Source organism: Neltuma alba, unplaced genomic scaffold (genome assembly GCF_004799145.2).
Source record: "Neltuma alba isolate B1F8T4 unplaced genomic scaffold, ASM479914v2 tig00010229_pilon, whole genome shotgun sequence".
Lineage (NCBI taxonomy): Eukaryota > Viridiplantae > Streptophyta > Magnoliopsida > Fabales > Fabaceae > Neltuma > Neltuma alba.
Genome location: NW_021635161.1, coordinates 450,187 through 470,978, shown reverse-complemented (window position 1 = coordinate 470,978; position 20,792 = coordinate 450,187). Strand labels below are relative to the sequence as shown.

Sequence of the window (20,792 nt, the reverse complement as noted above, 5' to 3'; positions counted from 1 at the left end):
AAGAGACGAATTCGATTCTCCAATCTATCTGACTACCCAGATTCGCTCGCGGTAACTTCCTAGGTATTTCGCTTCCCTTGCCTTCTTGTGCATAACTGAGTAATCTCGGTGTTTCTGAATTAATCAGATTCAAAAACCAGCTATTTATTCAAATTTTGTGAGAAATTGTTATTGTTGAAGATACGATGGGCAACGCCTTTGTTAAAAAGCGTAACGCTCAATTTTCCAGAAATGTTAAAGAGGAGCGCGGAAGAAGCAGGTCATCTAACCTAAGTAACCGAACGGTGCCTCAACCTCCACGAACACAGCCACAGCCGCCGGAGATGATGCAGAGGATATGGAGTAACAAGAACCGATCGTCCGGAGAAAGCTCCGTCGTGGCAGGAAAGGAATCGGTGAAGAAGAAATATGCTTTGATTCCCGATAACTTCACTACCCTTGAGCAGGTTTGAACTTTGATTCAATTTCTCTAAAAATTTCATTTTGTCTGATTGTCATTTGTCTTTGGTGCCTTTTTTTTTTGGTGGTTCCTTTCGCTAAATTATCCATTGGAAAGTGTCAAGTGAAAATCGTAGGAAGCGGTGAGTATATGTTAAATAATCGATTAGAGAAAAAGAAGAATCTAGCATTGGAAATATTTTGGTTTTTTCACTTATAAAAAATGTAGAAGTAAGTTTTATTTTCTGGAATGTGAGTAGTTTTTTTTAAAAATGTTTTACTAACGTTATTTCTTTTTTTTTTTTGGTCCATACTCACGTTATTTCAATAGTTAGTTTATTTCCTTATTTACCTGAGTATAGTTTATTTTCAAAACAGAGTTTCTCAATATTTGGTAAAACTTCTGAGCACTATGAAATTATCACTGGGCTTTAAAATTACGGGGCTAAAGGTAAATAAGTTTTTTTCAAACAATAAATTCAATAATTAAGATTACATTACTAGATCATTAAACTTGGAGCTTTAACACTATTCGATTGGACTCGGAGCAGCTAGTAGGCAGGTCCCTTCGTTAATGCATTGTGATTTCTGACCCGTGAGCTGAGTTGAAACGTGTTTCTTGAAAGGGGGTGTCTGCCACTTGCTTAGATATTGGTAAAACGAAGACTTAAAAAGTCAAGTGGGTGTGTGTCCCGTGGTGAGGGCTCTACTTTTAACGTGATTGCAAAATTCAAAATTCAAAATTCAAATTTGATTCCCCCACCCCCCACAAAAAAAAGCAAAAAAAAAAAAAAAAGAAACCAGAAAAAGAGGAGAAGACTCCATATTGAGTTTTTTTTTTACCAGCCAGACTTCATATTGAGTTTAAGGACGGAGAAGCAAAATTCCTTTCATACACACTATAAAATTGGTTGTTGGGTTGCCAGATGAGATCCATAAATGAATTCCATGAAATTTTATATTTAAGACTAGTTTTAAATCCAAAATAATTTGAGTTAAAAAAAAAAAGTACTAGCATCATGTTCTTGACTTCATGTGATTATGGAAGTCCCATTAAACGTTTTTCTGATGTAGAAGTAGTCAATTTATCAGGGGAAAAAAGACTGGAAGGATTAATTGAAAACTAGAAGCAAGATAAAAAGAGGGAAAATTGGGAAAAAGCTCCCATTAATTTTTTTTATTGGTAAAAATGACTTAAATCAGAATATTAACACATCATATGTTCGGATTTTATAAAATATCAGTTTTTTTTTTAAAATGGTCAGATTGTTCTCATTAATAAATCTTTCAACGGATTTTTTTTTTTTTAAATTTTCTCCCGTAAGATATTAGGCAAGTGGGAAATTGACGTGTTTTAGGGGCCTATTTATGATAGCTATCATTGATAAAAAAATGATTGATGATATATTTTTTTTCCCGCGATGCTTGATTGATCATGTTTAGTGGATATAATAATAAGTCTTTATATTATTGGTGGGGACCTTGCTTTGTTTTGATCTAAAAGTCCATAGGATAACCTGTTTGGGACTGATACGGGATGCAAGGCGCCGTTGGATTTCAATTCTCAAAAGATACACGTCTTGGATTACCTAGTTTTTTATTCAAAAGACATAACTATTATGGATAAGAGTTTAAAACGTTTAAGATTTGGAGGCTGGACGTATATTTCTTAAAAGTTAAAGACTGAATATGTTTTCTAAATTTCTTACGTGAAAGATATCATACTACGTGGGAAAGAGGAATATTTAAGAAATAAAGATCATTAGACAACATGGTTTTGTAAAGAACAATGTTACTGTTGTAATGAGGCGTGGAGTATAAAATACTATTTGATTCTTAACATAAAAAGCTAGATAACTAATTTTATGAATATTAAAAAAATAATTAATTTAATTATTTATAATAAATAAATGTTGTCTTTTTTAAAATATTTATATTATTTAGTGAAGTTAGTATCATTAATTAATCTCACAATATCATAGCATAAAAAATTGTGATATGGTAAAAAGTTGGGGAAAAAAAAGATAGGGTGAAATTTTCTTTTAGGAGGTTGAGTTTTCTAAATATTTAAGTGGGTTTTACGCTTTTGCTAGAAACTGGTAAATGGGTGAACAGTGTAAATCCATACTTGCTTTTTTTTTTTTTTTAAGAATCGTTTATACATTTTGGGGGGGGGGGGAACAAAGGCTTAGGCAATTTCTTTTGGTACAGAGGCAAAATTTAAGTTTAGGCCAAATCGCATTTGTCATTACATCATTTCGTGGGGGAGAAGTTTGGGGGATAGGGATTGTGGTGATTAGGACCAAATCAAATCTTGCCATCCCATTGTATTCCATTATAATACTCCTGTGTTCTCACAGCGCGATCCACAATGTTGTGATGGGTAGGTCACGGCGTGATCCTCATGTTATGCAAGTCAACAAAAAAGAAAAAGAGGCTACCATAGAAACGACTTGGTCTTATTTTTTTATTTTTTAATTTTTTGGTCTTTGAAATGCTTGTTTACCCACCGCTTTAATTCAGGAAAGAAACTAGACATGGTCTAATATTTATCACTTGACAAGTCAAAATCTCATAAGCCTTTAGCAGAGTGATTTAGGCTGCCCAGGAAAACAAAACACAAGTAAATATGGCACATGCTTTCTATTCCACTGAGGGAAAGAACCCAAGTAATTGGAACTGTTGATAAATCAGTAGCTATGGGTTAAAGTATCCGAAAGGCACTCTGAGATATTTAGAGGCAAGTAAAATAGACAATCATTATATCAAAATGACCTCTTTGAAAACTCTAGAATGCTGAGATGAGCGAGTCCGCGAAACTGCATAGCACCGTCTCTCTAACCTCTTCCAGTTTCCTCTTCATCTCCAACAGCTCCTCCAAACTGTCACACCCTTCCAATTTGATCGCCTCCACCTGTTCTCTCAAACCCACGTTGTTAGTAGTAGAGGCAGAGTCGGAAACAGAGGGCTCCGTCATACAGCTCCCGCCGGTGCTGCTGGTGCCGGCGGCTGTCATAGTCGTCATTGACGCCGCGGTGGAGCTGTGAAGGAATTGGTCAATGATGGGGTCGAAGGAAGGGGAGCCATGGACGTAGGATCTTCCAGTAGGAGAAAAGACCAGTACCGCAATGAGGGGCCCAGAGATTTTGTGGTATTGCTGAGCCTTCTTGAACAGTCCCTCGCGGCGCTTGGAGAAGCAAACGTACCTCGCTGATTTGTTCTCAATTTTCTTGATCTCTGTGTTCCGCTTTCCGGCTCCCATTACGGCGGCCGGCGGTGGAGGGAAATCGGGAAAACGATTCACTGATGTCGGGAAATAACGCAATGGTCTAGTTTTGCCGCGGAGATGGCGGTGGCAATGGTCTAGTTTTGCCGCGAAGATGGCGGTGGCGGGAGTGATCCTGGGTAATAAGGAGCGAAAGCAAAGTAGAAAGGAAGGATTGATTAGGCCGTTCTGGTTTCCTTCTCATAAATGATAAACCTTGTTACTTGCGCGCTCAATGCTAATCTCGACCTTAACGGCTAGATTTCTGTTCAGTTTAGGAAACTCTCATCAAATTCTGTTGGGCATTTATTTCCTGATTGCTTAGTAAATATTTTAATAATCAAAGTGAATATTTGGATGAAGTTCAGCAAACATTTGATTTAATTTGATACGACCCAGATAAACTAAGTTATTTCATTATCCGATTGCCCATATAGTTTTTTTAATATAAAAAAAATTTATATTTATCTTTAATATAAGAGTTAGTTGACTGATTTGAGTAGATTAAAAAAATTAGTTAAGTTAGTTATTTGTAATAAATAGGTGTTATTTTTATTAAAATATTTTTACTAATTAAGTATATTGGTTATAATTACCATTATGACAAATATTACCTTAGTAAAAAAAATAAATAAATATAAAAGGCAAAGTGAACCAGGGTCTTATATTTAGAGTCAAAATAAAAATTGAACAAATTCTTATATTAAAGACAAGAGATAGAATGTACACTTCTAATTCCAAACAATATTGTTTCTATAGTTTCTCAATTAGTTTTAAGTTAAAACAATGATTTATTTATTTATTTATTTTTTAAAAAATCGAATGGGATTGGCGCACTTGCTTGTTCTTGACTAGGCTACTTTTGGATAATCTTATTAGGGTTTTTAAGCGGATATGGAATTTTTAGATAGTAATAATGTATTGAAGGGATGTATATCTCACATGAATTTTGTAATAATTTATTAATTTAATCGGAAGTAGTCTTCACAGCTTATTTATGTAAGAACAGGAAAGAAATGGGATGGGTTTGATTAAGTTGAATAGTTAATTAGTATAACTATATTTTTGTGTAACAAAATATTGTAATTAAAAAAAGTATTTTGGCTCTCTACTGCTAACGATAAAAATTGTTGACAGGAGTTTTCCGGAATATTATTTATTATTTTTGTGCGGTATTATTCTAATTATTGTTTTAGTCCCTACCCCTAGTCGATATACGTACGCTTGTTCCCAGAGCTGTCGTCCACGCAGGGTCATTTCAAGAATTTCTTCATGTCAGTAAAACGAATTTTTTGAACCATGTCACGTATGATCTTAATATAACTCCTTCATTTGAGCAAGTAAATTAGAGTAGTTTATGTCTATATCTGCAAATTCTAAACTGCTCGGCATACGTGCATTGCACAACAAACGTGAAAATTTCAGCGGCTTTCTCTTCTAAACAGGTGACCGCAGCCTTGAGGAAAGAAGGTTTGGAATCATCAAATCTCATCCTTGGAATTGATTTCACGAAGAGCAACGAGTGGACTGGTAAGTGATAATACACGAAACACACACTATTATACTTTTTAGTACGAAGTATTGAAAATTGAAAACGAGAGATAGGGAATGGAATTGCAATTGAGAAAAATTATTAAAAAGATAGTTAGCATGAGTAATTGCTTGTTATATGGGATTAGACAAACTCATAAAGATGAGATTGGGAAATAACATCTCTCCCCATGATATTTTCCAATCCCATATATATTGATTTACCTAATCTCATATAACATGCATTCTCTTATGTTAAACACTCTTTTAATAGATTTTATCAATCTCAATAACAATCCCTGTTCCTAATTTTCAATGCTTCGTACCAAATGAGACCTATGTATCCTGATGATTCCGTGGCCATGATTGTGAACTTTAACTGGCATAAATATGGTTTCTGGTTTGATAAAGGAAACATGGGTTTAAATTATGTTGTACCTTTAAAATGATTTCTCTTTCATCGCTCGCCTTAGAAGCCAATGTATCCGTGTTTTTATTAAAGGCAAAGTATCATTTAATAATAGAAGCCTGCATGCTATTGGATCAACACCCAACCCCTACGAGAAGGCCATCTCTATTATCGGCAAAACCTTGGCGCCCTTCGATGATGACAATTTAATTCCATGTTTTGGCTTTGGTGATGGTAAGTCCCAATCCTTAAGGCAGTCCACGTATAAAAGGAAGTTCCTTTCACTTAACTATCCTCATTTTACAGCTACCACCCATGATCAAGAAGTATTTAGCTTTCACAGTGATCATTCATCCTGCCATGGTTTTGAGGAAGTTCTGGACTGCTACCAAAAAATAGTTCCGAACTTGAAACTTTCAGGTCCTTATCAATCTATCATATTTGGTTTTTATAGTCATCAGCTTGTTCAAATATGATGTGACCCTTTAATCTTTTGCTTAAAAATGATGGCTTAAGGATATTTGTTTGCAATTTTGGTTTTGAAGGGCCAACTTCTTACGGTCCGGTGATTGAGGCTGCAATAGACATAGTTGAGAAAAATGGGGGCCAATTCCATGTGTTGGTTATAATTGCAGATGGACAGGTTTACTCAGGCTACCTCTATATATCTGAGTCGGCCGCATATGTGTTGCAAATTTTAGTTACGCATTTTTCTTTGATATGAAGGTTACAAGAAGCGTAAATTATGATGACGGAGAACTGAGTCCTCAGGAACAGAAGACCATCCAAGCCATTGTTGAAGCAAGGTAAAGTGATGACTGATGAGGAGCGTCAAAAATCACTTTAGCTTAAAAATTTAAGTTGCAAATAAAAATCTTATGAATACTGATTTCTATTTTCTACCCGATCATTTCTATTTTCTACTGCCAGTTCATATCCACTTTCGATTGTTCTTGTTGGAGTTGGTGATGGGCCTTGGGAAGACATGAGAAAGTTTGATGACAAGATACCTGCACGCGATTTTGACAATTTTCAGGTACAGCACAACGATTATCAGAAATTCTGGATGGCATTACCTTGCCTACTTGCATTATTGCCATCTTCATCACTTGCTTACATAGCATATTTCAGTATAAAGCATATTTCTTCCTCTGTGCAGTTCGTTAATTTCACTGAGATAATGTCTAAAAATTCAAGCCCTTCTCAGAAAGAAGCAGCTTTTGCTCTGGCTGCTCTGATGGAGATTCCATTCCAGTATAAAGCAGCTATTGAACTTAAAAGACTTGGGTAAAGATTCGCATACACTACTTAATTTTACTTGATGAAAAGCAAAAAGGAAATCTAATATGCTTTCACTCTATTCTGTCGACAGCTTTCCCTGAAGCAATCTTGTTTTCTTTGTCATGACTGTTTGATTGAGTTTGCCATTCGATGATTGACTTTTTTCTTCTTTTGAACGGACAATAGCCGTACGACAGGTAGGGCTAAGAAAATAGTTCCGCGACCTCCTCCAGTTCCTTATTCTCGACCTGCACCACCGGCTCGTCTACCAAGCAGTGTTCCCTCAGACGATGAGCGAAATCAGCAGCAGGTATATGAGACTAAAATCAAGAGTGCTGTTGTATAATTGCCTTAATTGTCCCTTGTTTTGGAAATTAAATTTACTGCAATAAAAATAAGTCAGAAGTTAGACATGAGCAAGTAATTGCTACACATCACTGCTTGCTTTGCTGACAAGTTTGAGGTTGTCCTCTGATAATTCTGATATTTATAGGCCTGCCCTATTTGCCTGACAAATGCTAAGGACTTGGCCTTTGGATGTGGGCACATGGTGAGCTTCATTGAATTCAATTCACGGTCTCCGTTCTTGTCTTTTCTGTTTGTTCTTTGTGTTTTACCAATCTTTTGAAATGCAGACTTGCAGAGATTGTGGATCCAGGTTAACCAACTGTCCCATTTGCCGAGAGCGGATCACAAGTCGTCTCAGGGTGTTCACCGGGTGATTGTGTAAGGGAAAGGGTACTTTTACAGAGAACTAGAACTTAATATTCTTACCTTTAAAGTTTGCTTGGTTTAATTTATTAAATCAAGGAAAAGTCTTAAAAAAAGACCATCAAAATAGAAAAATTGTAAATAGAGACCCATGATAACATTAGTATGGGTTTTGACAACGATTTTTATGAATGGGTCTCTGTATGCAATTTTTCTATTTCAGTGTTTTTTTGTGTGGCTATTTTCCCTTAAATCAAACTAAAAACGTAAATATGCATCTTATGATGAACAGCTTAAGGGGCTATGCTTTCCATAAAACCTACGTGGAAGAAGATTATGTACATTAACTAAGGTCAGAAAGTATTGCTTCCTGGTGGTTGGTTGAAGAATGGACTTGGATTTGCATGAGATTGCTGTATGTAGAGGGTGAGAGTGTTGCTTTCTAGACTGAAAAAGAGTGTCCTGGCTTTGTGGGAGATTTTATTTGTTTCATGTGGCGTATGGGTTTGAAGCTGTTCATAGCAATCGTCTGTTGTACATACAGATACAGTACACTTTCTTCTCTGTTGCCAATATGGTTTGAATAATTTGGTTACATTGATGCAAAGATAATACCTTTTCATCAATTGTGCATAGTGGCTTCAATATCTCTATATTCTTACTCCATGCAAGACAGTTTGACCGGGGAACCTGTTGACATATTAATTCAAGAATAAGTAGTTCAGTTGAATAGAGGTCAATTCGACTATGATTAAAATAATATAATCGAATTAAAATATACAGAAAAATTAATATCTAACCTTTAAAAAAGATATTTAGATAAAAATTGCTAATTCATAAATAAATAGAATAGTTATTTATAAATCAAACATATTCTAACAAAATAAATATACTAAAACACATATATGACCCGCTCCTATCCTCCCCCCGCCCCAAAAAAAAAAAAACCTGCAATGATTTCATTATGAGGAGAAAAATATAAAATTTGACTCATTTCTCCTGCCCAAAACTGTACTTCGGACCGAATTGATTATGATAATGAAGGGATGATAATAATTTACTAATTGATGGATTTGACCGGTTGATTGGGTTGAGTTTTCATATTATTATCCCATTTTCCAAAGCTGTGATATGGATAATATTTCATCCTGAAACATTTTTTTAAAATTTATAATTTCCCTTATCCTTTATTTTGTGATCAAACATTTTTTTAAAATATATACGTAGTTCTTTCTCAATTCTCATTACTTATTATTTTTTTCAGGTGAAATCAACATCTTGCAATTCAGCAACGATATTTTCCAGGGAAATACTACAAGCTGCTTTTAACTGACTTATATTTGGGCCCCCTTAATTTCTTTTTTGTACGCAATGAACGGTTCTAAAGTCCCAAATACTTAATTAAATAAAAATAGTAAAATAAATATACCTTGTCTAGAACTAAACATTAAAAATTGAAATTGAACTGGTTGGCAAAAAAAAAAAAGAAAAGAAGGGAAATAGTGCTGCGGGATGAATTGAAAAGAACTTCGAGTGTCATGGATTAATAAATTGAACCATCAGATCGCATGCCGTATGGAATGACGACATGTATGCGTAAAAAGTAATAATACATGGGTGAAAGATGATAATTAATAAATTAAATTTATTGTATAAAATGTGATCTTATGAAAATCATACCCACACTTCAAAATTATGATTGTTCAAAATAATAATTTAAATCATATGAAAATCGCGGCATCCATCTTACGAGTGTCTTGTGGTCCTGGTAAACAAAAAAACAAAAAAAGTTGTCTTGTGGTCATTTATTATTTTAAGCGTAAGCGACCTTAGGATCCAATTCGATGACCCTAACTTTTGGACCACAAAAAATTGAAAAGGTTTTCCAACAATTTGGCCAAAACCATGATTTTGACATCCAAACCAAAATTTGCCAAATAGGAGAGAAATCAGCAAATTATGGTTTTAAACTCAAAATCATGATTTTAGAAAAAATAAATCTATTATACTTTTGGTTCAAATTAGAGAGTATGAGTGTGTCAGCCAGAGTAGATCCTAACGGTAACATGACTTTAACACCCTTTAATTATTTTTCTATAAACATATTTAATCCTATAATTTATAAATATATATACAATTATTAATTATTTATTAATTATATTATCTTATATATGATTAATTATGTTAGTAAAAAATATATTATTAACAATTTTATTATTTTGAATTTAAATATATTATAAAATCTATCTTTTATATAATTATCATATTAATTTATACCATTTTTAGTACTTTACACATATAAAAAGTGCTTTTAATAACAACTATCCAAACAATCTCACTTTATCAGAATTATTTTTTCACAAAATTTATTCTCCCAAAAATCTATTTTCCAGAAACTATTTTTCAAACTATAGTTTGGTTTCTCTTAATTGGAGATAAGCATTACTTGGTAAGATAAACAGTTTGGTTGTACCCAACGAGATTTCATTCATAGAAATTATCGATACTCAAATTCAGGTTCTTCTATCCATTTTTTTTCTATTTCTTCCACTAACTTTAATTTTTGAAAAATTAAGTTACAGTATGATTGATCAATATATCAGGTTAGAAACTATCAAAATAGATACTCCAGGTAAAAAAAAAAATCGAAATAGCTATTTACTGGCTGATTATTAACACCCAATTATAAATTTTTTTAGCATCTTATTTCAACCATTCTAAGCATTACAAAACCATGTTGGATGTTTTTATAAATCACAGTTATTTTTATAAGTCTCTGCTTATGATCGAAGACATTTTTGCCTGGTCATGATAAAAATAATATCCTTTGAGTGATATTTGTTCATCTCAGATGGGCATTCTCAAGTCATTATCTATTAATTTTCAGTTCACACACTAATCTTTGACCAACAACCGAAATCAAATCAATGTGTCCAAACAACTTATTTTTTGAGGCTTCAAACTCTGAATATTAAGTTGGCGAGTCAATCAATCCAATAAAGAACTCATCAATATTTGCGAACAAGAGTACAAGAAAAATAAAAATAAAAATAACGAAGCATGATAATACTTCCAAACTATAGAATGATCGATCGCTTTCTTTATGTTTATCAATGTCATACTCTTTTATTTTATTTCTCTTCGCATTTCAAACTTTTCGAGTTCATCACTCTCCTCAAATGAGTTTACTTTTACTAGTTGGTCTTCTATTTATTTATTTCGTTTAAACTAAGCTCCTTTCTTGTGCTTCTTCCTCTTTGGTGTTGATGAACTATTGGTGGATATATGAAAAGGATAATGTAAATTATGAATATTTTTCCTTGAAAATCATTGAAGCTACATTAACTAGTTTATATTTAGGAAGAATAACAAATAAAAAAACAAAAAGACAAAATAAGGATATTACATTTCTGAAATAATTTTCTATGATAAGGTCTATCTCCAAATTTTTTAAAAAAATATAACGAGTGAAATGCTCATGAGACAAGTAATTTGCCTATATAATAGTTACCCAGAGAAAGTATAATATTTAAACAAAGAGAATTTAATACCATATGACTATCAAATTTCCTAAAAATTTCATAAATCTAACTATTAAATTTTCTTTGTCATAGTATAAAATTTGAGGGGAAAAAAACTTGCCTGTGAGCTATTAAATTCCCTTTGTCTTCATACTATATTCCTTGTGTGACTATTAATTTTTCCTGAGAAAAGAAAAACAAACTCATTATTTTTATGCGAGGACTGCTAAAGGTGACATGAAAGTTTTCTCCGCGTGATGGAAAGTTGTGTTTGTGTGACTATTGACTTTTCTACTATTAAATGAAGTAAATTATTTTCTGTAAGACCTCACAGTTTTTTCCGAAAAAATTGTTGCAAAATTTTTTATTACAAAACTTATTGTCTAAAGATAATAAATATAACTTGTCATATTGATCCCTGCATTGTAATTCTCCTTTTATTTTTTATTCATACACAAATTGTTTAAACCAATACGACATGGCCAGTGGGCAGTTGAAAAGCGGGAACATATATAAAATAAAGGAATAAAATACTATTTGTGTGCATAATAAGGAAAAAAGAAGCAACCAAAATACTAGTTTTAAATTAGAAAGAGATGTAGCTGTGGAATTTCCTAGTATGTTCAGAGCATCATCATCAGAGAACGAAGAAGAAGACGAAGACGAAGAAACGTCGGTCCCAGGAAGTTAATGCACATGAAAGTCAATGATTTATCAGAACTCAGAATTTTCAACTCCCACCTCTAGCTTTTGCTAGGAACAACATCATCTAGAATAATAATATAATAATTAATCATACATACTAACTTGTATTACTTTATATCAATAATAAAACTATTGACTTGTTCTAAATTCTGTTCCTTCCACGTAATTATAATTATTTCGCTTCGATTCAAAGCATCGCCGAGGTTAGAAATAACCCAGAAGAATCACAGAATTTAACAAGAACGAGAGCTCTTTAATTCCTTTTATATATATATATATGTTTCACCAAATACCAATCAAACTCAAGCGTGGCATGTTAATAAATAGTCCTTGAAACTCTCTTTCTGGTTCTTCTTCTTTTAGCTTCTTTCTGAAATCCCCAGTGATTTTGTCTGCTGGTGGCTTGGATTGGATTGCCCAGCTAGATGCTTCTGGTTTATGGGATTCTGAACTGGTTTCTTGGGTTGTTTGGTTTCACAGAAAATAAAGGATTTTTACCATCCATTTTCTCAGATTATAGCGATATTAATGATAAGCCTGGGCTATTGTTCATCACTTTCCTGGGAATTCTAGCCTTTGCCTTGTTGCTGCAGTACTTTGCAGAAACTAAACAACCTAATGACAGTACTTCAGATTATGGCAATGAGGAATATCAGAGCTTGATTTATCTCTTAGAAGAGGACGAGGAAGAGCAACACAGTGATCAATTAGGTCTTGGTTTTATTGCCGTCAACGAGCAGGCGGCCGGCGACTCCACGGAGACCAATGGTGGCGGTGACGGTGGTCAGAGAGAGCGTGCTTGTTGTGCCTTCTGTGGCGATTTGAGCACCACAAGGTGTTCGAGGTGCAAGACGGCAAGATATTGGCAAGTAGTCTCCTAAATTAGTATTAATTAATACTGTGCTTAAATTATTATAGTTTAATTACCTCTTTAAAATTTGTTTTTAAAAGGCTTGAGAAGGTTTTCATTTAAAATTTACATGCGAGAGTTATTTTCATTATACTTAATTATTATATGACGTTTTTCTACCTGAAGTTTAGTACAAAGATAACTAATTTTGTTGATTAAGTGTTCAAAATCATACACTTCATTTGTTTCACTTGCATCTTGATGATTTTATGGTGTTCTTAAGTTTTTTTTTTTGGATTAATTTGGCATGTATCTTTAATTTCAATGTACAAGATTCGAAAATCAAATTCCTCCAATATAAGTAGGGTTTCATGTTTTGTTGAAATAATGAGTTATATTTGTTTTATTATATTGTTGGGTTTAGCAGCTCACAGGGATGCCAAATTCTGCACTGGAGATTAGTTCATAAGAATGAATGTAGAGACACAAATACTGTGGTCCCAGAAACACATTCTCATCCTCATGAAGCCTCGAGAATTGTTAAGTCTAAAATGGTAATTAGCTCATTGTTTAATTTTATACTACCTCTATTTCTTATTACAAGAGCTTGTTTAACTTTCAATTTGGTCCTAAATATAAGATCTCAATTCACTTTGTCTTTCATATTTATTTGTTTTTTCCAAAATAGTCTTTGTAGTATGTGCATATACTAAATGTTTCATCAATTTAACTAATATACATGATTAGCAAAGATATTCTAAGAAAGATAACACCTATTTATATAGCAAATGACTAACTTAACTAATTTTGTTAATCTCTCCAAATTAGTCAACTAGGTTTTATATTAAAAACCAGGAGTAATATAAGAGCTAGCTTGTAGTACAAATTAAACTACAAACTAGTTCTTATATCTAGGACCAGAGGTAGTATTATACTCCTTCGGTCCAAAATGTAAACCTCGTTTTGTAGTGTAATTTACTATACAAAAAGGGTTTTATTTTTATGATTGGAGGAGCATATATATATGCAATTAATTAATTAATTTGACACCCTATTTGCATAGACTCGTTGTTAGTTTACCAGCTTCATTCAATCATTTTCAAGTTGAACTTATAATTAGCTTAATCAACGGCAGTCCCATGTTGTGTTAATAAAAAATGGAAGAAGAAATAACTAGGGATTAAGAAATAGTCAAAAGAAAGAAAAAGCAAGTGGGATAGACAGTAATGTATTTATTTATTTTTCGTATTTCGTGTTCGATAATCATCATTAAGAATTAAAAAAATCACATCAAGCCGCTAGTTAGAGAAGAACAATATTTTGTTCAAAAGTGATGAATATTTTAAAACTCACCCCATCATATGTAAAAAATAAAAAATTACGAACAAAGTTTACTGCTCAATGCATGAGTCGTCATTATATATATACATTAATCTGGACCAATCTGAGCTTTAATCTCACTAGTTTATATGTGTAAAATTTGCTAAAGCTAATTAATTTGGTTAAACTGGACTAGCATGATACAATGCTTTTCATTTTAGGTATCACCTCATGTACTTAATATAAGAATTATATAACTAATTTAAGAATATTAAAAAAATTAGTTAAATTAATTATTTATAACAAATGTGTATTGATTTTCTTATAACATCATTGTTATATCGTATGCATTGATTGGAACTAAACCTCTTAACATATGCATTTAATAGGGATATTCTGAAAAATTATAAATTTAAAAGACAAAATAAATTGCTGTGTTATATTTAAGATAAAGTGAGTCTCTTGTCTAGCTCTTATATTGATGTTAGGAGGTAATATGATATAATACTTACAAACCTCGAATCCTAAAATTTTAAAGAAGTACTAATCTTGAAAATTTTGGAAAATTTGGTTGGGAAAATAATAAAGGCAGATTGATATTTTCAATAGTGGTCCTTGCATATATAAGTTGATTACTGAAAAAAAATTCAAATTGAGAATTTTGAAGATTCAATTTGAAGAAGAAATCAAATATAGGTTGGAGTTATTAGTGATCTAGATGAAAGATAATTAGTGAAAAAAAATTAAAGGTTAAGGTGCAAATCTATTTATGAAGTATTTTGCCATAGGCATCTAACACCATAAATTTTTCTTGGGTATAAAAGTATTTGTAAATTTTTTAAATGGAGTAAAAATACTATGACCATTAAATCAACTAACATTAACCATTTAGCAAATGTATATATTAAGAAAATGATGCAAAAATACATATAAAGTTTTTAAAATGATGCAAAAATATCACAATCGCTAGAAATTTCGTGTGTATTTTTGCACCGTTTTAAAAAATATTATGTATATTTTTGCATCATTTTTTTGGTTAATGTGTTTGTTAAACGGCCAACATTAACAGGCATGGTATTTTTGCATTAGTTTGAAAATTTTATGTGCACTTTCACACCTAAAAAAAGTTTATAGTGTTTGGTGCCTTTAATAGAATATTTCATTGATAAATTTGCACCTTAACTCAAAAATTAAATATAGATTGAAAATTTTTAGATATTTAATTGGGAAAAAAAAATCAAAGGTACGTAATTTCTTAGTATTCATCTTTATAAATAATTATTACTGAAAACAATTAATATGTTGTTTGGTATATTTTGGAGATCCCCATATTTTTCCTATTCATAAGATTTAAATGTAAAACTTTATTTTAAAAAAAAAAATGCCAAGGGCTAACTGATGATGTATCTATGTTGTAAAGCTTCAGCAAAATTCAACACCAAGCCTACACACACACACACAAAAGACGAAATTTGTGTTTGCCTAAAAGGATGCAGATCTTTGAATAGATGGGGAATATGATTTCCAAATCCATTATGGGTCATGTTTTCTCTCACCTCATGTTTTCTGGTGAGTTTAATTGTAATATTTTTAAAAAATAAGACATTTTAATTTTAAGAGAAATTGTAAAAAAAGACCTTGGAATTATAAAAACACAGATAAGGATCATTGACAATTTCAGTTTTGATAATTTCATGACATATTATTATTGTTAAAAGCTATAATAAAATTATAAAGAGTCTTTATCTGTGTTTTTATAATTTTAAAGTCTATTTTTGTAATTTTTTCTTAATTTTATGTATGTGGTTGGACCTTAACATGATGAAAGACAAGCAACTTCACCTCCGTATTGGGGGGAAAAAAATCCCCACGTACAAATTCATAAATTATGCCAAGCAGCTTCCCCCACCAAGAATTTGGAAGATCTTTGCCAATTGCCGATCTTCCTCCACAGAAGTACTGCTGAGTAATACTATCACTGGCATGCATAGTTTCTGTCTTTCTGAATCAGAATGCGTTACCTTGGCATGCAACTTGAAGGGGAGAAAAAGGTCAAATTTTGGAAGAAGTTAAGGCCGTTTCTAATTCTACCAAGTACAAACCATTGTGCAGGAAAGGTATAATGAATGGAATTCGGAAGTGGGGAACGCGGACAACACTCATAACCCAACATGGAGATCCACTGAAGCGTCCGGAAACGGTTACTCTCTTAGCAATTGCTTCAGTTGTGCCGTGTGTGGCGGCCCAGCCACTACGAGATGCTCGCGATGTAAAGCCGTCAAATACTGGCAAGTCTTGCAATTTCTTCTTCATCTTCATCTTCTTCGTTTGCTTCGTTGTTATCGCAATTGTATTTGGGTGGCATCTAATTATTGTACTTGTTATGTTCTTTCTCAGCTCGGCGAAATGCTTAATTGAAGATTGGAGATGGCATAAAGTTGAGTGCACTCCGAGGAATGTGGATTCCGCTCACACAGAAAGATCTCCGAGAAACGTAGGTTTTATTTCTTAAACGGTGATTTGAATGGGATTTTCTGGAACCTCTGGATACATGTGTTTGGATTTTTTTTTATTTTTAAATTACGATATTTTCTTTTCATAGTTTGGGCTGCTCAAGAATTCTCATCAAGAGAAGGACCACGATCATTCGCCTCATCCCCTTGCTTTGGGATTTTATTCAGGTGTCTGCCAAATCGTACCAAAATTTTGATTGGGAATGTTGTCCAATATAACTAATTACATTGGACGGGCAACTCCAATTCTTCATTAACTTAGTATTCTCCTTGTACTTTTTTGTCTATTGCAGAAGGGACCACCAACATCAAGCCTCTGATTAGAAGCTCTCAGGTATGCTGGATAGAGTTGTCCATGGGGAGGTGGGGGTTGGTGATTAAAGGAAAGAATTAATTGCGACATAAACTTATGATTTAATGAAGGAACCTACCAAGAGAGCACAGGATCATACTGCGGATGGGGAGATATGCCATGAGGATGAAATAGCAAAGTTCAGGTGAAATTTCCATTTGCTATTCTTGATTTCTTGTTTGATTTTCTTGAATAAAAACTTCAATTTAATATTCTCTTTTTCCTTATGTCTGATCAGGAATGAGATTGTATTTCTTAGAGAAGAGCGTGACAAATGGGCATCACGAGCAAATTTTGCTAAACAAAGGTATCAGAGCTTCAAGAAAGAAGCTGAACACCAGGTGATATGTCTTAAATTTAGGAGTGCATGTGCGGTTCAGCCATTTGAGGCCGAATACTTACTTTATTCTTTCATTTATACAGTTGCTTGTCTTGAGTAACGAAAAGGAACTGATATCAAATGCTGAGGCGCAAGCTCAAATTGCAGTTCGTCGTTTATCCGAGAGGTTGCAAGACATGCAGGTTTTGACTGTGACTAATCCTGTTACCGAATTCATATTCTTTACATGTTCTTGTCTTGAACTTTTCAACTTAATTTGATTCCATACAGCTGCGAGAAAGCTTTGCAGAGAAAAAAAAGCAAGAAGAATATATACACAAACTGGAGGTCTGTTGTCTTAAGTGCCTTATCAGCATTTCCTATTGGCTGATAGGAAGGAAAATCTTCATATGCCTTTCTATTGTTTTTTTTTACTTCATTTAACTTGTTAGAAATTGTTAATCGACAGAGTAAATGTGTTGCGTTGAAGAGGGAACTGGAAAAGGGGTGGGAACATATCCAAGAGCTTAGTGCAGAGCATGATGGGAATCATAAGACTGCTCAAATTGCCATGAGAGAAGTTGAAGAAAAAGAAAAAGAGCTCCAATTGGAACGGGAACGTGTTCAACTGCTAAAGGAGGATTTTCGTAGAGATGTTGCAGCTGCCGAATCTAGGGCAATGATAGCTGAGGTATTTGTTGGTGCTTCTTTCAAAATATGCCTTATTCCGGCTGAACTTTCCTAATGACTCATGCATGGTTGTTTCTCCTGGTTTGTCCCTCAGGCAAAGCTCCTTGATCTTGATAGGAAAATTAGATCGAGAAATGATAAGGTGCATCTCCTTTCTTCCTGTCTGTTGTGTCTCTTGCAAGTGAACTAATCGTTTGAGTTTATAAAGTGTACTCAAGGAATAAAAATGTCAGTCTCACAAGTAATAATATTGCACGGACTTTTCCATAGATTTGCATTGCATAATTTCTAAATACCGGTCCATATAGCAAATTAACCTCAAAATAGTATTACTTGGTGGAAATTTTAAATCTATAATAATTAGTCACTTGGTAAGTCCCATAAAGGGGTCGGAAAAAGGTATATACAAGCGGGACTGCTTTGTTCGTATGCTCGAGTTCTGAAATTGAGAACTTTATTTTCCTGACTTCTTCCTTCTATTCAGGTTGCTGTCTGGACTGACGGTTTGGGCAGACCTGCCATGGTAAGTTTCCCTTTTTTGTTTTTTTGGTGAAATCTGGAAGATTAAAATCTTTTGGTAGGGATGAAGAAATTCTTGTGATTGAAGAAAAACCATATAACCACTATACTGGGGAAGAAATCCTTCCGGTTCTATGTCCATATATAAGAAATTGGTCTAGGAGTTTCCAAGGAGCCGGTTACATTTCCTTTATGAAACATTGTTGGATCATATGGGATTGGGTCTCCAGTAATTTTTTTTCTTCAAGTTAGATCTCTAGTAAGGGTTTTGATTACAGAATTTCTAAAAGTGGAAACATAAATTATGGTCTTTTAAATGTTGACCTTGACTTGAACTCCAATTGTTAAACCTTAAACCATTTCCTGTTGAATGTAGGCATGCGCCATCTGCCTGACCAATGAAAAGGATTTGGCCTTTGGCTGTGGGCACATGGTGAGCTTTTCCAAACAGATCAACATCTCTCTCTCTCTCATTTTCATATTTTCCTTTACATGTCGTGATAATTCTCTAGTGATTCTGTTGCAGACCTGCAGAGATTGTGGATCAAAATTAACAAAGTGTCCCATATGCCGAGAACAGATCACAAACTTTGTCAGGCTGTATCCTGGCTGATCATTGTAGGGTCGCATGTACATATTCCGTCTGTGCCATATCTTGTATCTATGTTTGATGTTAGAAAACAAAGCTCCTTGTTGGTGCTTCATGCGCATTCCTTTCAACCTTCCCCATTGTTTCTCCTCCCTCCCCAACCCAATGAGTTAACAGATTCAACACATATCTACTTGCGCAACAGAATGCTGATTAGGACAGCAAAGCAGCAGAAGCTACTCCAAAGCAGGGAAGAAAATGAAACTAGGCAGTACACGTGTAGGGATGTGAGCATATCAAACCCTTTCTTCAATAAAACTTATCTCAAACCTGTAGCATGTTCACTTGTATATTTATCACCGATTTGGTGTATTTGTTTTTTATATGCCAAGTCCACATAAGAATCTCTAGTACATAGTTCTTAGGTGGTAACAGTTTGTAGTGTTTATGTGTTGTCTTAGTCGTTTCGAAGAGTTTTGCAATTTTTGTTCCCTTTGGCCATAGGAATAAATATGTATTTAAATTCAAACAGTTTTGACTTCTTCCCTTGTAAACTACCCAATTATGGATAAATATGTGAACATACCAGACATTTTGTTTGCATCTTCTAACACGTGTATATGTTCATTTATATTTGACTTGATGTATTCTAACCGTATAAAAGCTTTTGCGTATTCTAATTGTACTTTTTACCCGACCTTGCCATAAATTAACGGAAAATCAATCAACTGTCATGGGATTTTATCAGCTGAGTCTGCTGGGTTTTAAGATACAGGGGATGTTGATCCATGTTTTCTGATAGTTTTACAAGATAAGACAGGATCATCAGTTGTATAATTTGAGCTGTGCTTGTTTGGCAAATCCTAATGATGTCATTTCATTTCCCTGCCTTTTGCAATTTTTAAATGTTATATGACAGCAGCAATATATTATTTAATTAAGGTTCTTTTACCATCATACAATACTTTCTCAGTTTGAATTAAATAAAAAAAATCTGTGGCAAGAAAAAAAAAAAACTCTATGCTAACTTAATGATAAAATAAAGTGAGGAGTGGATAGAGATAAAGTTTAAAAGTAAATTAAAAAAATTAGATATGGGTCATATGTTTGGAGATGTCAGATCGTTGACTGCCCCCGTATCCTGTATAAAGTATTTGCGTTCCACGATAATTAAATAATCATAATAAAAAATTTGGATCGAATTAGTTGGGCTGACAAGAAAATTGGTATTAATTATGATTTAAATTAGTTTATTTTAATAATTAATAAAAAATAGTGAGAACTTATAAAATTCGCATGATTTAAGAATTAATAATTAAACTCTATTCTTATAATTTGTAAACGTTTTATCTAATTTTTACACTATCTCTATATGTAATGGTAAATTAACATATTTATTTATATAGTTTTACATATAATGAATAATCGATCTAACTTGTAATCCGCCAGAGCAAATTCTTAGATTGGACTATGTCTTTATTTTTTCGGGTCTTCCGGCCAATGATTGGGCTTAGCTAATTTTTCAGTACAATCTCAATGGGCCCCTTTTACGAAAGAATATTTCATTGAAACTTTCCATCCTTCTGACCTTTATCTCTGTTTCCTGGTGAGACGGCAATTTGAAACTAATTGGTACTTCTGGTATTAAATATAAGACCTTTATACTAGTGTGTATAAGGGTCTTATATTTAGGACCGGAGGAATACTAATTTTTCTCTTAATTCTCACGGCAGAAAATATATTCCTTTTAGTTAGATTTGATTTACATAAAAAAAAAAAG

At 33.3% G+C, this 20,792-nt stretch overlaps 3 protein-coding genes across 8 annotated transcripts; 2 read left to right on the top strand and 1 right to left on the bottom strand.

Annotated features, from left to right (window-relative positions):
* The first annotated feature begins 1 nt into the window (after position 1).
* LOC114754968 (E3 ubiquitin-protein ligase RGLG4-like) lies at positions 2-8,284 on the top strand. Of its 5 annotated transcripts, none has more exons than XM_028943830.1 (13): positions 23-63; positions 181-446; positions 5,149-5,233; positions 5,736-5,876; positions 5,949-6,062; positions 6,188-6,285; positions 6,369-6,448; positions 6,573-6,678; positions 6,802-6,929; positions 7,110-7,233; positions 7,417-7,473; positions 7,559-7,649; positions 7,927-8,284. In XM_028943830.1, exons 2-12 carry the CDS (start codon positions 186-188, stop codon positions 7,643-7,645), a joined length of 1,281 nt encoding a protein of 426 aa, XP_028799663.1. In that variant the 5' UTR covers positions 23-63; positions 181-185; the 3' UTR covers positions 7,646-7,649; positions 7,927-8,284. The 5 variants fall into 5 exon arrangements, with proteins under 5 accessions (XP_028799664.1, XP_028799663.1, XP_028799662.1 ...); XM_028943829.1 differs by having other exon boundaries at positions 7,559-7,661; XM_028943831.1 differs by having other exon boundaries at positions 2-63; positions 230-446; positions 7,559-8,284.
* Positions 2,957-3,727, bottom strand: LOC114754973 (agamous-like MADS-box protein AGL61). The gene has a single exon (XM_028943837.1). It carries the CDS (start codon positions 3,698-3,700, stop codon positions 3,227-3,229), a length of 474 nt encoding a protein of 157 aa, XP_028799670.1. The 5' UTR covers positions 3,701-3,727; the 3' UTR covers positions 2,957-3,226.
* Positions 8,285-12,164: 3,880 nt separating the features above from the next.
* LOC114754967 (uncharacterized) lies at positions 12,165-19,623 on the top strand. Of its 2 annotated transcripts, none has more exons than XM_028943826.1 (15): positions 12,165-12,725; positions 13,138-13,264; positions 16,143-16,318; positions 16,428-16,524; positions 16,648-16,711; positions 16,837-16,877; positions 16,967-17,040; positions 17,134-17,236; positions 17,319-17,417; positions 17,506-17,562; positions 17,684-17,905; positions 17,999-18,046; positions 18,389-18,427; positions 18,800-18,856; positions 18,950-19,623. In XM_028943826.1, exons 1-15 carry the CDS (start codon positions 12,286-12,288, stop codon positions 19,034-19,036), a joined length of 1,731 nt encoding a protein of 576 aa, XP_028799659.1. In that variant the 5' UTR covers positions 12,165-12,285; the 3' UTR covers positions 19,037-19,623. The 2 variants fall into 2 exon arrangements, with proteins under 2 accessions (XP_028799659.1, XP_028799658.1); XM_028943825.1 differs by having other exon boundaries at positions 16,633-16,711.
* The last annotated feature ends 1,169 nt before the right edge of the window (positions 19,624-20,792 follow it).

Excerpts from the sequence above, each read along its gene's own strand:
- LOC114754968 (XM_028943830.1), top strand. The coding sequence starts at position 186 with ATGGGCAACGCCTTTGTTAAAAAGCGTAACGCTCAATTTTCCAGAAAT. Across the intron at positions 6,679-6,801 it reads GCGATTTTGACAATTTTCAG|TTCGTTAATTTCACTGAGAT; the intron begins GTACAGCACAAC and ends TCCTCTGTGCAG. Across the intron at positions 7,234-7,416 it reads ATGAGCGAAATCAGCAGCAG|GCCTGCCCTATTTGCCTGAC; the intron begins GTATATGAGACT and ends TGATATTTATAG.
- LOC114754973 (XM_028943837.1), bottom strand. The coding sequence starts at position 3,700 with ATGGGAGCCGGAAAGCGGAACACAGAGATCAAGAAAATTGAGAACAAA.
- LOC114754967 (XM_028943825.1), top strand. The coding sequence starts at position 12,286 with ATGCTTCTGGTTTATGGGATTCTGAACTGGTTTCTTGGGTTGTTTGGT. Across the intron at positions 16,878-16,966 it reads CTCTGATTAGAAGCTCTCAG|GAACCTACCAAGAGAGCACA; the intron begins GTATGCTGGATA and ends GATTTAATGAAG. Across the intron at positions 17,906-17,998 it reads CTAGGGCAATGATAGCTGAG|GCAAAGCTCCTTGATCTTGA; the intron begins GTATTTGTTGGT and ends TTTGTCCCTCAG.